General features: G+C 41.0%; 1 protein-coding gene and 1 long non-coding RNA gene across 2 annotated transcripts; one reads left to right on the forward strand and one right to left on the reverse strand.

The window, feature by feature from the left end:
- Positions 1–1,031: 1,031 nt before the first annotated feature.
- On the forward strand, positions 1,032–7,780 carry LOC142161124 (interferon-induced protein with tetratricopeptide repeats 5-like). The gene is made up of 2 exons (XM_075216411.1): positions 1,032–1,081; positions 6,311–7,780. Exons 1-2 carry the CDS (start codon positions 1,077–1,079, stop codon positions 7,731–7,733), a joined length of 1,428 nt encoding a protein of 475 aa, XP_075072512.1. The 5' UTR covers positions 1,032–1,076; the 3' UTR covers positions 7,734–7,780.
- On the reverse strand, positions 3,196–17,126 carry LOC142161125 (uncharacterized). The gene is made up of 4 exons (XR_012693352.1): positions 16,825–17,126; positions 15,430–15,621; positions 8,350–8,456; positions 3,196–3,342 (listed from the first exon to the last, which is right to left on the reverse strand). It is a non-coding gene; the product is annotated as an uncharacterized LOC142161125 (long non-coding RNA).
- Positions 17,127–17,368: the final 242 nt, after the last annotated feature.

Here is a 17,368-nt window from a genome sequence, read left to right on the forward strand (position 1 = left end):
ACCCTCCAAAATCTCAGTTCCCCTTTTACAAAGTGTCCCCTAGAGGTTTTGTGCTAAGAATTTTATGAAAGTTCCCTAAGAGATCTGCGGAAAATCACCTTGCATCAGCTAACCTTGAAAACATAAGTAATCATATCTCTTGTAGAGCTTATTTTATTAAAACACATCTCAGTCATACTTGCCAACTTTTCCTCGTTGGCTTCAGGGAGATCCCGGGGGAGGTGGGCGTGTGGGGGTGGGGCTTGATAAGTCGCATCATTTGGCTAAGATAACGCGATATTTTCATCATTAAGCCCCGCCACTTACTAATTGTGGGGGCGAGAACTGGGAGGTTGCCCTGCTCTCCCGGCAGGTCGGGAGGTCTCCCAGAAATTCGGGAGTTTCCCGGAAATTCCGGGAGAGTAGGCAACTATGCGTTAAAGAAAAGCAGCTAATGAATCTCTAGAGACTGAAGTGTCTTGTACATTTCTGTCTCCATTACTGAACTCCTGTTGTCTTACCTGTCAGTCTTTGATTAAATCTTGGTCTCCATGAAAATGGCCACCTCCACAGGCATCAATACATGGACATAGGACACAATTCCTGAACTGTGTCATCATGCCACAGATGGCGAAGCCAACCACGTCTTGTACTGGCTCAGCATCAGGGAGAATGCCAGACTCTTCAGGGAGTGAGGGAGATCACCACTATTTCAGGGAGTCTCCCTGACATTCAGGGAGAGTTGGCAAGTATGATCTCAGTAATGAAAAAAATCTAAATAATGACATTAGCATTGCAATTTATCTAATTCTAATAATGCTTATTTATAATATCACCTTGGGTAACAACAGAATCACAATTCTAATATTGCATTCTGAACATTAAAGGAAACAATTGACCTTGAAAACTAATACTGATTCCCTTTCATTTCTGAAATGAATTTGCTCAGTTTTCTCAGTTTCGTTTCCCCATTCCCTCTTCTGACTTAACACAAACAATGTCACATGACCTCTCGATATTAATAATGGTTCCAACAATGCTGCCATAGCAGACTCTTAGAGGCATTCACAGAGAGTAGTCACAGAGCAGCAAACAGCATGAGGTAAATAAATGTGTCCTCCTGATCTATTTTGGCATATCTTGTGCTAGTTTTTATATCATATACTGTAAATGCTCCTAGCTCAGTTATTGCTTCACTTATAAAGACCTATATCCAATTTGTACAAGAAATAGCTTATAGACGAGAATCTAAAGATGAAATATACAAATGATTGCTAATTTTATTGACCATTACGCATTTGCAGAAACATATTTTTTATTAATTTATTGCAGAGCTCCTAAAATTAAGTGTTATTTTATTTTAAGCTGTCAAAATGTACATAAAGATTGCTAAATATAAAAGGGATGTATTCAATAAACGGTTTGCAAATAGAATTAAATAGTCTTTTCATCAGCGTTTTAAATACTACATAAAAATTAATACAGTATCTATATCCTGTCCTTCCTTCAATAATCCTCTTTCTCCTCTCTTTTATTCCTGTCTGCAGCAGAGAATTACAGATCAGATTTTTAAATTAATTATTTTTTTAACCAGTTGGAGTCATCATGTAATTTATAGTTCCAGGAGTATATAAATACTATATATACATGGATAATATGATCCATGGTAAGGGTAGGGTGGCACTGTATGTATTCTGAAACAATATGCGCTGTCAGACATTCTTGCACAAGGTAATGATGACGTGGTAATTGTATCTCAGTTACCACAGAATGTAGTTCATGAGAATTTTCACTTACGCTAAAATTGTGCAAAGAAGGCAAATTTAAATCTGCTTTTGAGATAAACATGGAACAGATATTTCCTTCTTTAAAAATCAATAGATTACTGTGTGATTATTTTCAAAGCGCCTAACAAACTAAATGTATATTTTATTATTTTTAAACAAGTTGCAGTAGTTGAAGTTTACATCGACCCTAACTACCAGCGCCATGTTTGTATTCTAATTTGGTAACTTGCGTATTCTGTTTAAATGCTGCACTATCAATTGCAAGCAATGGTAGAATATTTATTTTCGAAACCACACACAGGGCCTGATTCATCAAGGCACGCATTCTGAGCGCAACCTGCGTTCAATATTGTACGCACATATTTAGGCTTTGCGCACTTCTGAATTTATCAAGGCACAGATCTCAAGGTATGTTGCTAGGTGAATTTGGTAGTAAAGCCGTTTACGCAACGTAAAGGTTGGCGTGGCGCACCACTGCGTCTGACTGTGGAAGTCTGTGTTCCGCTACCGACTACAATGAACACGAACGTTTGAGTATGCTAGGCATTTGGATTGCCTGCTTGTTATAAATAGGCCCATTGATGCTTTGCAGTGGAGCTCTTAGGAGCTGATTTTGCATCATCTACCTGGATTTTGGTTTTAATTGATTCCTGCAATGTATCCCATATATTGATAATGGCTTAATGGCTTTGATCCCATAGTAGTGTGTGATAAGTAAATGATTATCCCCCACAAACTGTACCTCGCTCATTACAGAAATAGGGATGATGTCATAATTTTTTTTGCCCTGCTACCCTCAACTTCTTTATGTTTAAAAATGTCTGTGAGTTAAAATTCAGTGAAATGGGACAAATGTGCAGGGGGGATGGAAAGTAGGGATGGTGGTTTGCCAACTGGGTCAGGTGGGCTGGAAACCGGGTGAAGGGAGCTTGAAAGTGGGTCAGGGTGGCTGGAAACCGGATGAGGGGACTGCAAAGCAGGTTCATGGGGCTGGAAACTGGTGTAGGGGAGCCAAAATGTGGCTGTCTTCTTGAGCTGTTATTTTTTTTTTTTTTAAAGTAGATTTGCAAGCTTAGGTCAATATGACAACATATATTACTTGTATGGGTGTACTTTGTTTTGCTGGGCTCAGCAGAGTTCTGAAGCGATACATTGCTCAGCTTCATGTTATGCTAAACACAGTAATAGCCAGAGGAGTAATACTTTTTGGAGGCACATGCAGAAATATATTTGTTGTGGTGGTGGGGGGGAGTTGATTGACAACAAACACTTATTAGGACCATCATGTCAGACACCTGTGGAATGGCAATGTTGCCTTGGTCTAGGGTAAATCATGTGTGAAATCAAGGCTGTCTGATGAATACACTTTAATGCTGTCCCCCCAACCCCAAAAAATATCCAACATTATCACATCAAGATACTTGCATTCTTTAACAGACCCTCCTCCAAATCAATGGCCTCCTTGGCCTCCTGCTCCTCCAGACTTCCTGCTCCTCCTCGGCCTCTTAGACAGGCTCCGCCCTCACTCCACTACTTCGCCACCATAGATGTAACTTCCGTAGCACGGTGAAGCGTTCTGTTGGATTAAGTAGAACACATTAGCTGATTTCTAAAGGTTTTCTCTGTCTCACACTTACATAGAGACAACCAGATAATGTTAGGTTGCGTTGTTAAATATCCAATATCATGCATAGTCAATAGGTGGCCAAAGAAACACACCACTACACCACTTACAGATGGACTTGACCTGTTATTCACATAGTGAATCAGAAATATCACTATTATATAGCAGGCCTTGTACTTTTTCCAGAGAAGGTTATTATCAGCCACATTGCATTGTAATATTCCTAACAGTTATGCTAGTGTTTGTAAAATAAAAACAATTGCGATTAATAGAGAACTTATGTCTACGAATCTCTGCTCTCAAGTCTGCAAGGAATTCGGGATGTCTCCTCCGCAGGTCGCTCCACCTCCACCGCAGTTGTACAACAGTACGCCTGCAGTTAACCTGCAACCATAGGCGCCAACGAACGGCCATGTATGTCCTCAATTTATCCTCCTTTATAATGTACCGACCAAGTTGGTATAGTTTATCCATAGCTGTGGTTAGTACCTGCAGCTCAGCACGAGCAAACGTGGCAACCTTTATGTTTGCAAGTGAATAAAACTTTTCAACATGCTATGTACTGATAGGTTCTCAGTGCTCATATGAACGTAGGCACATCACTTGTGGATCCCTTCAATACTATATGCAAGATGTCTGACTCAGGTGACATTATTCTCTGTCATCAACCGTATCCAGGCAATTAGGGGTGTGACAAGGCCTAGCCATTCATACACAGGATATCACAGTAGAACACACCTGCATGCTCTATATAACAGCTGGAGAGGAAATTATTCATCCCTGCCATTTTGTGATTTAGGGTCTCAGCGGAGATCTGAGCTTCTGCATTGCTGTAATATCTTTGGAAGTTTTTGAGACATCTGGACATCTGTTGTTCTACAGTCTGCCCTTGATTCTGTTCTATTGGTGATTAGCAGGCCCTATGTGAGTCACTCTGTAGGGAATTAAAGTACTGTTACTAATGTCTGTTTATTTACTTTTCTTTAGAACCATGTCTGAACTCAGACAACCAGGGCTGAGTCAGGACTCAGACTCCTCTGTTTCAGGCTTGAAGCAGGGGCAGGCCAATTTTACATAACAGCAGGTGGAGGTATTGGTCCAGCTGGTGGTGGAAAGGCTGCACTTCACCACCCGACAGCTCCCCCCCCCCCCTCGTGAAATCTCATGCTTGGGATGACATAACACAAGTCAATGCCGTGGCTCCTTCTCCATTAGTACAATACCTCACTCCTGTCCATTGTCCACACAAGACCCTCTACTACATCATCAAGCTCCATTTCCCCCACTTTTGCAATGCTGCCCCACTACCCTCTCCAACTCAAATGCATTCTTTTGGCCCAAACCCATTTTTGCAACAACATAATTTATTACTACCAGCCTCTTATTTTCAAATCATGTCTGCCCACCCCTAGCCACCTCTTTCTCTCAAGCCCCTCCTGCACACCCTCCAGCCACATCTACAACACCCCCCATCCACTTGTGCCCCTATGTTGTCTGTCACAGCATCACTCTCTGGTGCCCCAATGACCTTGACTTCTTCCACACTGTTGCCTACCACATCATGGGTAACCAGAAGCCAAGTTCAACATCTAGCCCAATGTGAAACAAGGGGGCAAGAAACACCAGAATAGAAAAATAAGCTATGTTCCGTTTGCTTCACATGTGTTTTGTGTGAATTTATTTATACACTTTTTTCTGAAATTCAAAACTCAAGTCTCTAGTGCTTTTGTTCATTTACTTAAAACTTTACATTTATATAAAATTTAAAAATGACTCAGGACTTAGACTAGCTCTATAGATGGTGCAAGAGATATAGCATAAACGTAAGTAACTTTGATGTGCGTACAGCTTGATATAGACATGGCTGTAGTCACATGTATAGCGGCTAGAGCAAAATGCCCCTTCCCTGCCCTGTTTACTCTTCAGACTCATAGGCTGTAGTAAGTGTCCTTTGCGTATGAAGACACGCCAGACAGGGCTGTGTTCATAGACATTTTGTCCCAGTTCTGGGCATGCGCAGAGTGATTTTGTGTATGCAACACTCAAAATTGGCAGATACATGCCTTGATGAATCAAGCTCCCAGTGTGGGCAGTCATCATCATCATTTATATATATAGCGCCAGAAAATTCTGTAGCACTTTTCAATTGAGAACAAACACAGTAAAAAACAATACTGGGTAATACAGACAGACAGAGAGATACGAGGACCCTGCCAGCAAGCCCACAATCTATGGGCAATGTGGGTATTTCATGATTTTTTATTTTTTTATCATATTAGCAAATAGTCCATTTTTATTTTTAGACATAGATTATTACTTTACATAAAATCTAGCCTCTCACACTCTATTATTTATAAAAAGCAGGCAGACAGCATAGCAATGCGCGTACCTCCAAACTTTCCGCATTTACATTACTGTAGACCACACTCTAATTCAGGCCACTCAACCTGCTTCTGCCTCTTTAAACACACACCCCAATGTCACTAGAATTTTTCCATTGGAAAGACAATCTAGACTGCCCTAAAATTCTGTACTGCACAATTGCACTTGAAAAGGAGACACCTGACAACACTTATTTCACTCAAGTATCACCTCCCTTTCCTCTTTGAATTTCTCTTCTCAAGTTTTTCCCAGTCAGTTAGGCAAGGACAATGACCCGGACTGGAATCCCAGGTATCGCTCACCCGCTCTACAGGAACCAGTGAGACCCATAAAAGGGAACCTAGGTAGCACAAGACAATAACACATAAAATTGGGGAAACACTTTCAATTGGGGAAACACTTTCAGGGTGAGAAGGTCTGAATCTTGGAAATGTCCTATTGGCATATTTAGCTGTATTTATACACTGCTTTCAAAAAAAGAGAAAATCATTCAAGCTAGGTATATGGTAACATCTTGTTTTCTTATTTTTTTCCTTAGTGACATATTAAAGAATTCGTTAAAGAGTCGTTTGTTGAAGATACAGTGCCATTTTACATGGAATCTGCTTGAGGAGGAAGTGGACATTGGCATAATGGAAATTAAGCTGTATGACCAGATTCAATTTTTAAATCCTGAGCGTAAATACAGGTTGTACAATCTCCTGGCTTACACGAATCATCTGAGAGGTGACTATGAGGAAGCCATTGCCTATTTACAAAAAGCTGAAGAACAGATCCAAGAAATTCAGTCAGACACCACAGATGCTAGAAGGGCCATAATATATGGTAATTATGCCTGGATGTTCTACCACATGAACCATTTTATAAAAGGTTATACTTATGTTAAAAAGGCACAAGAAACCTGTAAAAATCTTGAGTCTTCCCAGAGACAGAATATTCTGCTGTTTGAGATATATAGTGAGCAGGGATTTTCGCTGTTAGCATTCAATGGAAGACACAGTGAAAGAGCTAAAGATTGTTTTCAAAGAGCTTTAGGACTAGATCCAGAAAACCCAGAGCTGAATTCAAGCTATGCCATTGCTGTGTTTCGACTCGAAGGCTACAACTGCTTAAAGAAACCACTTGACGAATCTTTTCTGCTTTTGAAACGTGCTGCAGAATTAAACCCACAAGATACAGTGATCAAGGTTCTCCTTGGTTTGAAATATCAAGATTTTAATAATTCCAAGGAAGGATTACTACTTATAGAGGAAGCTCTACGAGCAACACCAGAATTTCCATATTTACTTCGCTATGTTGCCAAATTTTACAGGAGAGCAGGAATGACTGATGAAGCAATTATTGTCCTCAATGAAGCAGTACGTTTAAACCCTACTTCTAGTCATCTTAATCACCAGCTTGCCCTATGTTACAAAAAAAAGATTCTGGCCCTAAAGGATAGTGCACGAAAAGCAAAGTTACAGTTTCAGTCCACGAGGACCTACACGCAGGAAATTATTGAAGCAGTTTCCTGTGCCACGGTTCATTTGGAAAAGGCTGTGGAGTATAAAAAAACATTTGTGATTGCATACATTGCACTAGCCAGCATGTACGGGAGAGCAAACCAATATGAAAAGGCAGAGGAAATATATCACAAAGTTCTCCACATGGACAATGTTACACAGGAACAGAAACAGGAGCTTCACTTGAATTGGGCAAACCATGAACTATATAGAAGGAATTGGGAACCTGAAGCAATAAGGCATTGCAAAGCAGTTATAAAAATAAAATGCCCAACAGTATTCAGAGGATATGCCATAAAACAATGTAAGATTCTTGCTGAAGAAATGATCTCCAAAAATCCATCAGATAATACTGGGAATGATTTGCTGGACTTTATTCATCAACATGATGAAAAGAACATAGCAGAAACTGACAACTATTACCAAGCTCTTCAACTTGAGCCGGATAATGAGGAATAATTAATACATTCTGCTCAGTGGTGGATCCAGGGGGGGGCGATCGCCCCGATCGCCCCCCCCCCCCCCCTACCAGGGGCTTGCTGCCGACAGCTGCACACTGTGCAGGTCCGTTCAGCAGTGACAGTATCAGAGCAGCGGGACAGCACACTTTCACTGCTGAACGGACCTGCACAGTGTGCAGCCGCCGGCAGCCTTAGAACACAGAAAGGGGGCGGGGCCTAAATCCCCCCCCCCCCTAAAATCGCCCCGGGTAGGGCAAATGTCTGGGTCCGCCCCTGATTCTGCTGAGCCTATAAGTTAAAACTTTATTTAATCTAGATCAAGATATCCTTCTTTTTCTATTGAGTGTTGATTCTTCACAAACTTTCCCCTATTATGGCTATGCAATGCATAATTCATAGTCAGTTATTACATCTACAATTGACTGTGCTACAGAAATGATTGTACCTCCATAAGCAAGGCAGAATAAATACATATTGGCAAAATGTTAAATATATCCAGAAACATTAGTATATTCAAAATTGTAGCAATATAAATATGTTACTATTTGTAAGCACTTTAAACATTTTGTTAACCAAATTAAGCTATTTGCAATGAAAACGTTTCTTCTACTTACATCAAACACGTTTTGCAGCATTCTCAAAGTTTAACCTTATATAAACGTTTACATAGTTGACATCATCTTGTTATTCCATTCTTTTTCACATCAGAGATTACCTTTTCCTGTGGAAGCAATAATACTCAGTTACAATGATATATCTATTATATGCGTGTGGACATTTATTATTTTTATTAATTTGGCACTAGCACTGTTATAAAATGTTATTCCTTTCTATATGTTCATTATATAATGAAGGTAATCAATCAGTTAATGATTTTAACTTATATTGTTCAACTATTTATTTTCATACACTGTCTTTACGGTTTTGGCATGATCGATAAAATAAAATATTTTGTTACTATGTTTGCTGTTTATATTGAGTACATTTGGGAGATTTGTTTAGGTATTTCATGCCTTTCTCTGAGTAGTCCCGATTTTAACACACAATTGCGCACAATAGGTGTCATTTAGGGGTATATTTCCTAAACAGCGGGTTTGAAAAAGTTGAGATTTTGCCTATAGTAACCAAGCAGATTCTAGTTATCATGAATTTAGTGCATTCTACAAAATGACTGCTAGATTCTTATTGGTTGCTGTAGGCAACATCTCCACTTTTTCAAACCCGCTGTTTAGTAAATATAAACCTTAGGGTTGGATGTAAGGCCAGTTGTGCAATGTAAAAAGGTGACTTGCCAAAATTTGTCACAGTGTGCGTGGGTACAGTTTGCACATGTTTTTTGAGTTGATGGCACATGTTTGCATTGCATACATCTATATGTTAGATTGTAAGCTGCGCATTAAGATATGTGCAACTCAGAATACAGCTGCAGAAACGTAAGTGTATGGTGAAAGACATAGCCGCTTACCTTGCAGTATGGACCAGTGTGGCTAGAAAGGGGAAACAGTCAGTGAAATAAAGGTATGTACTAATGGGGCACTAAGACACTCTCATTCCTTTTAGTTTAATCCTTGGGTAGAAGATAGTAGTTGATCGAAGAGTAGATTCTGGATGAGTTGCTGAATCAGGAGGGTTTAAGAGTATTGGGGTTGGAGGAGGCTTTCAGTGAGAGGTTGCAGCTTAGCCTAGATAGCAATGGTAATAGATGATGTGTAAGCCAAGTTGATGCATAGGCCTAGAAAACAAGGCCAAGATGGTGCAGAGGCCTAAATATTGTGTAACATTCTGTGATACATTACATAGTGCAAGTTGCCCTGGTAACAATGTTCTCATGTTGTTTATCAGTATAACACAGTTAAACTAGAAACTGTGGTCTGTATCTGCATTGCTATAAAAAGATTATACTGATTTATTTTAACCTCTTGAGTGGTTGAGCTGACATCACAACGTGTGCTAGCATGTACACATTCTATTAAAGCCTATGGTAAATGCGAGGGATAGAGGGAGGCTCTTTTAGGACCTCTATCACCCTATCAATGACATTTAGAAAGCAGTGGGTAGGAAGTCCCGTCTTTCAAATGGTGTTACCCATCTTCATTTATTGCCTACTAATCATTTTTGTGGAAGTTCATTAACATTCATATAAAAACAATGGCAAGCAAAGTCATCCAGGGTGTGTGTCTACAGGTCACGTGTAACCCTCTATGAGATGCCAGATGCAGAGGTGATACGTTACATTTGCCTACCACCTCATGTCATCATGGACACTCTGCACATTGTGCATGCTGACCTAGAGCCTATGATTGGCATCCGCATAGTAATACCAACACTGACTAAATTGTGCGTCTTTGCAGAAATGTCCCAGACTGATTTCAGTCAGGTACTCAAACGGGTACTGCAGGCATTCCTGTTGCACAGCACAGTTTATTAATTTCCCATTAGATGAGGAATCCCTTGTGCCCATAAAGCAGCAGTTTCAACAACTTGCTGATTTTTCACTAGAGATGCTCAGGCTCGGTTCCCTGAGAACAGAACACACCCGAACTTAGCAGATCCCAGCTCGGTACTATCGAGCACTTTCGGAATTGAAAACGAGTCAAACGTCATTGTTACATGGTCGGATCTCACTAGTTTTAGATTCTATAAGTACCGCCCTTCACGACGATCCAGCACCATTTCACAGAGGTACACAGAAGGGGTAGCACAGTCTGTAGAGCAGTTGGGCAGCGTCATTGGTAGAATAGAAAGAGGAGGGGGTAGCAGTGTTCTTCAAAGTCTACAGTGACATTCAGGAGAGCTCTATTGCTCCATTGCTAATTGTCATTGTTGAAATATAATTAATAATAGGTTTGGCAGGCTTGGTCTTCTAAATCTGCAGCCCCATAATGTACAGTGTTATATAGGTAACACACAAAGAGGAGAGCTCATTGCTAATTGTCATTGCTGAAATACAAATACTAGGGCTGGCAGGCTTGGTGTAAATCTGCAGTCACATTGTACTGTGTTATATAGGTAACACACAAGGAGGAGAGCTCCATTGCTAATTTGCTAATTGTCATTGCTGAAATAGAAATAATAGGGCTGGCAGTCTTGGTCTAAATCTGCAGTCACATTGTACTGTGTTATCAAAATGGATTCACAGCAGTACACAGAAGCCGAAGCTTTATTGAGACAGACACAAATATAGGAAATGGTGCATAAATTAAGGCAAGACATTCAACAAAACTTCAAACAGTGATGGGGGAATGGGTTGGATGGGGTAAGGGAGGGGAAGACACAATCCCAAAATTTTATTGAATAAACAGACACATAGGGGGAGAAGGAGAAGAGGGAGACAGAAAATGAATCATCTTCCTCTTTCTCAGGACTGTCAATGATGTTTTAGTCTCTTAGTAGGCTGTGGATCAGCCTGCGACAGTCCTGGATGTCATCTCCCTTTTCAAGATGAGGCGATTCCTGGCAAGCCAAATAGCGTCCTTAAAGCAGTTCATAAGGCGCCAGGCCACCTGGATTGCCCCAATGATGTGGATCCCAGGATATAATCCATAAAATACCGAATGGTATGAAAGGCAAGTTCTCAGCACATTGTCCTTAAGTTCATGTTCCAAGGCATCCAACAGTGCCTGTGCAGTGGGGCAGTCCCAAAAGATACGTTGTGCTGTTTCCCTTCTGGTGATGCAGAAGGGGCAGTGGGCATATCAGCACAGTTTCCGGGAGTGCATGATTGTCCTGAGAGGCAGACCCCCTGGATAGCCATCCATCCATGCAATGTCTTTGTGTCTATTAGTCAGCCTCTTTGTCACAAATCCATTGGATATTTAGTGGATCCCTTGTACCTGCCAGATGATAGAGCTCATTCAGGGGCACGGAGTCTAACGGGTAGGTGGTTTTTGCCAGTGACCCTCGCAAGAGGGTATGGATTTCTTTGCTCCTATCCTGCAGGTCGCGGTTCCCTGAATGAGTGTTGGCAGAGTAACTGGTGGAGCTTGATACAGCGGAGCGGTGGCAACAAGTCAGAGAGGCACTGAAAGTAGTGGCGAGGGAGCCAGTCTCATAGGAATCCAAGGCAATGGTAGTATAGCGGAGAAAATATCAACGGAGTAGCTAATCTGTAAGTGATAACTTACAGCAACAGCAGGAGAGTCACTGGTTCAGGGATAGTGCGAATGGAAGCAATAGCTGAATAGAATAGCTCAGACGTAGATGGTAACTCAGAGCAACAGCAGGTGAATCACTGATACAGCGGCAGTACAAACAGAGGCAGTAATGGAGTAGAACTTAGCTGATCCGTAGATGGTAACTCAGTGCAACAGCAGGTGAACTACTGGTAAAGCGGAAGTTCAAAATAGAAGCAGTAGTGGAGTAGAACTTAGCTGATCCGTAGATGGTGATTCAGAGCAACAGGGGGTGAGTTACTGGTACAGCGGTAGTTCAAATAGAAGCAGCGGTAGAGTAGAATTTAGCTGGTCTGTAGATGGTAACTCAGAGCACGGCTGGTGAATACAGGCGCAGCAAGCAGTTCTATTAGAGGCAGCAGTGGAGAGGAACTCAGCTGATCCGAGGATGTTCGTACAGAGCAACAGTCGGTGAGTCAGACCGAAGGAAACCAGATCCTTACTGAGAGTGAGTAACTCGAAGAACAGGCATCAGACAGAAGGAAATGGGAGGTTTAAATAGTGCTCCAAAATGCTAGGACCAATGGGAACAGGTAGGAGGTCATAAGAGAGGGTAATTGGTTGCACATGCGCAGAACAAGAGACTAGATGGTGAATGTTGATCCGAGAGTGAAGTCAGGACACCATGATCACTGCTTACAGGGGGAAGGTAACAACGTCTGCGGGGCCAGAGTGTGACACTCTTGGAGGCCACATTCTCCCACACGTGTTTTTTTGTTGCAGCAGGGAGCCCTGGAACAGACTCCATAATGTCTTTAGCTCTGATGAGCTTGTGGACAGTTTTTGTCTTCCACAAGTCTGGTGTAAGTCCCTCCAGATGGTGCTCCCTCACAAATTGTCCAACATCCAGGTAAACCAAGGTGTAGTCCAGTTGCAAGGGAAGGAGCTGTCCCACTTGTCCAAACCAAAGGTTCTCCAAAGAGGCAGGAGGAAAAAGCGAGACATGGACTTCCCAGCAGAGCAAATGTTCTTTTCAATAAGAGTTCTGTGGATGCATTTGCAGACAAATAAGGCTTGCAGCATGGTGGGGATATCCGGGATCCCTTTCCCACCTTTCAGGGTCTCCTTGTACATGACCGCCTGCTTCACTCTGTCCATGTATTAGCTGTGGAATTACCGCAGTTATCCAAGGAACGGGTGAAGCGATCAAATGAACCATAACTGATTTCATGATCCAAGGACAATTCCATCTTGCACCACTTTTCTATACTGACACTGTTTTGTGGCAATGTTTCCTAGATGTGCTAGGAACTGCCGTGTGTTAGAGTCATTGCTCTGTCACTTAGCATCCAGCCAGGTCGCTGTAGTATTTATCCAAACGTGTATGAAAATAATTTTGTGACCTGTGAGGTGGTCAAAATTGACTGCAAATGACTGGAAATTAGTGTTATTGAGGTTAATAATAATATAGAAACAAAAAAAGAGCAAAATTATGTGATTTTAGCATATTTTAGCAATTTTTAAAAAAAATACAGATCCAAAACCAAAACCAAAACACACAGGTGCGGTTTTGCCCAAACCAAAACCAAAACACAAAGTTAATCCAGATCCAAAACCAAAACCAGAACATGGGGGTCAGTGAACATCTTTATTTTCCACACATCATAGGGGCAGTAAATGGAACTCATGTAGCTCTGATACCATTGAGAAGAAATTAATACATTTCTCAGAATTGGAAACACTTCCATTGCATCAATGTTCTGGCGGTATGTGATGCATCTCTCCAAATTCAAATACAAAGCCAGGCAGCAAATTCCCTGGGAGTGCCAATGACTCCTATGAGGCAATCAGGCATAAATTAGCACAGAGGCAAAGTAAAAATGCGTGGCTCTTCTATAATCATCAATACAATCAATAAAAGAACAATGACTGTTAAATATAGATTTGCCCAGGTTATCTGTATTAGACATACAGTGTTGCAGTAGCAACAAAGCAACATGTTTGTCTAAATAATGGGCGTGATTCATTAAGAAGGGCAATCTCAACGTAAATTGCGTTTAAAAAAACAACACATGCAATTTGAACGCCACTCAAATTGGGGAGAGACCACGTTTTTTGTTCCCTATGATTTTGCATGTAGGCATTCCTCAGCTCCTCCAGCACATCCTCCCGTTCCAGCAGAGCACAATTCAATTTCCAGGAGCCTGGGCAGGAGGTAAAAACGTGGCCCAGAACCAGGGCTAGACTGGGACTATAAGTCAGCCCTATGCATGGAGCATCGATTTATTCATACTATTTGGATTTATACATTGTATGATTGCGAGTGGTGTTTATTGCCACCTGTTTACACCTCCGTTTATAGAAGATTTCTGGTTTATTTATTTTTTTATTTGAGTTTCTTATTGAACAATTTATGAATTTATCGTTATCCAGTGCACTGGTTATACTTGTCAATGCTTGAATACTATTTGTGGCATTATTAAATATTGATATTTTTTGAGCTACTTTTTGGTCTAACAGAAATACTCTTCCTTTCCCATTTCATTTCATACAATTGCACCTGCGCCTGGGAGTTATTCTTTGTATTACTTTTTCCTATTGGGGATTGGGACGAGCCCCGTCACGCTCCCTATGGCAGCAATACACAGCTAGGTGAGGAAGCGCAGATCCAAATTTATTTCACTGGTATTTAAAGCACACAGGCTCACCTGCTGTGGGATCCATGCATGATATTGTTGCACACTGATGTGGCATTGCTGGTGCAGTGCAACATGAAGCATCAGCACAAACCTATGCGTCATGGTTCGTCTTCTGCCCACTCTGTGATTATTTCCCTTATTCTGCGAAGCACCGGGAGCCAGGGGCAGGCTGGGCTGGGGGGCAGGGGGGCATCAGCCCTCTGGACCGGTCCAATAATGAGCTACCTTGGGTTGGGTCCATGGGCCAACTACATTTTTTTCTTTTAAAGTGTTCCTAATAGGCTGCTGAATCAAGTCTTGACCCCCGGGCTAAAATTTGCCACCACTTCCCTGCCTGGAGCACCGGGAAAATGCATAAAACCATGATGTTTAAAAGAAAAAAAAATTGTGTTGCTAAAGCAGTACTTTATTATTACAAATGATAAATCTTAAATAATGAAAATAAATAATGCAACAAAAAACAAACTTCACTTTATATTGCATTTTATTTTATATGTTCCTTCCCCCTACAGCACCTTTTTGTTTACATACCTGGCTGATTATAATTGGGTATATATTTATATCATATTATAGCAATAGATTATATAATATTGTTCTATTACAGTACTGAACACAGGGGCTGATTTATAAATGTGCAAAAAGCCCTTTGATGTTTTTGCCAGCAAAAGGGCTTGAGCAGAGCACTGGGTGTCAATCTGACACCCTGGCCCAGAGCTGGATTAAGGCGGGGGGGGGGGGAACAGGGGTACTTTAGACAGGGTAGGGGGGCTGTGATGTAACATGGTTATCATTTTAGACAAATACACAGGCAATATTGTGTGCACTACTGTTAGGTGCACGAAGCTCTGCCTTCACGTGCAGTATCGTGTGAAGCAAGACATACCTGCCAACTGTCCTTGCAGTCGGACCAAATCCTGACTAAGCGAAACAGTCACCCAAATTCGGGACTGCCCCACCAGATTCAGGGCAGTTGACAGACTGTGCTGCTCTCTTATATTTGTTCTTGCACTTTCACCACCTGTGGCTGCTGGTGTGTTTAGTTGCTGCTTGTCTGTATCCTGGAATGCTAGAGGCCCTATTTGGAAAAAAAAAATGGGTATATGAAATTTACAAAACTCCAACCAGCCCTGGCATTAAATCAATAGCACCCACGTTTAATAATTAGGCCTTCCTCCAGCCCCAACATTAAAATAATAGTACTCACATTTGATAAATAGGGGCCTGATTCATTAAGGATCTTAAATGAAGAGGTATTTTATTTCAGTTTCCTGGACAAAGCCATGTTACAATGCAAGGAGTGCAAACTAGTTTTCTGTTTTGCACATAAGTTAAATGCTGACTGTTTTTTCATGTAGCACACAAATACTTGATAGCTTATTTGTACACTGAAATTTAAAGTTGATATTTAATCTTAATCTGTCACTGGGGAAAGATTTGAAATCAAGGAAAGAATGACCTGCAATACTGTGGGAATAATCTATCTTTTGGAATGCCCATGCGATAAACAGTATAGGGAGGACTATTAGAAAATTGTCAGTTAGGATTGCAGAACATAAAAGGAATATCAAGAACCAGTTTAAGGCACACAGCATCCCAGAACATTTTTCAAAATATCATGATCACGATCCCACCCTGTTGAAGTTCATGGGCATCCAAAGAGTGGTGAGACCATGGCGAGGGGGTGACTAAATTAGACTAATCTCACAAGAAGAAGCCAGGTATATATACACCCTTAAAACCCTTGCACCAGGTGGTCTCAACATAAATTTTGATTTGAATACCTTTCTATGATGCTTACAGTACTGTTTTGATAATCAAACGATTGGAAAATGTAATGACTCATACTGGTATTTTGTCCTCCTTTTTGGAATACCATTGCTAGCTGTGCTTGTAAGGAGCACACTGTATTTTTTCTCATTATGTGTTTGTATTTACACTGTTTTATTAACTGCTTACTTATAATTTATTTAGTTATACACTAAGAGACAACTTTATTATTCAGTTTATTTGACCAATTATACATTGGGAGGCGGGCCCCTGTCCCGTCCATCACAGAACAGTCTTACCATTCAGCTTATATCATTAACTATCAAAAGAAGCTACCAATTACAGAAAAGGAAAGGCGGATTGGACACCTATATATTTAGATACGGACCAGCAAGACCCCTATACCTTTTACAACCTATACTATCCCTAAGGAAGCCCAATTAGGGCGAAACGCTTTGAATATTACAATTATTCATGTTCATCTTTGAATTTATTTATATCTCAAACTCACATTATCGCTGACGGACATTTCCGGATATCGCATGCGCATGCGCAACAGACGCATCAGTCATTCCACTCGGTCGGGAACTCCAGTAGCCTGATGTCAGGATAGAGCCATCATTCAGACGTTAGGAGAAGATTCTCGTGGAGCCTACAGAACAGGGAAGGATTGAGGTTTGGAATCGGGAAAGTCATTCAATAACAGGGATAAGTTTACTTCCCAGACTGTCGCCAGCTGCCGATATCCTATATGACTAATTGCTTCATCCACCCATCCTCCTCTTATCGGTTTTGTTTGCTCTCCATGTCCTACTATTGTATATCAGCCCTGATCTCTACTATCGGATTGTGAATTTGTCAATTAGGATTACCTCATGGGTTTTAGACATTTGATTTATGGTATGCACTTTTAGCTGCAAATTAGCAGCATTGCTTTTTCAACTTTAACCATTATGGGTGACATACTCCTGCATATCCATTTGAAGTAGTTGATTGTTTTTATTGGAGTGATCACTTATTTTTGTATTTCATTATTACATAGTTAATTGTGCTTT

Source organism: Mixophyes fleayi, chromosome 6, assembly GCF_038048845.1.
Source record: "Mixophyes fleayi isolate aMixFle1 chromosome 6, aMixFle1.hap1, whole genome shotgun sequence".
Taxonomy (NCBI): Eukaryota; Metazoa; Chordata; class Amphibia; order Anura; family Limnodynastidae; genus Mixophyes; species Mixophyes fleayi.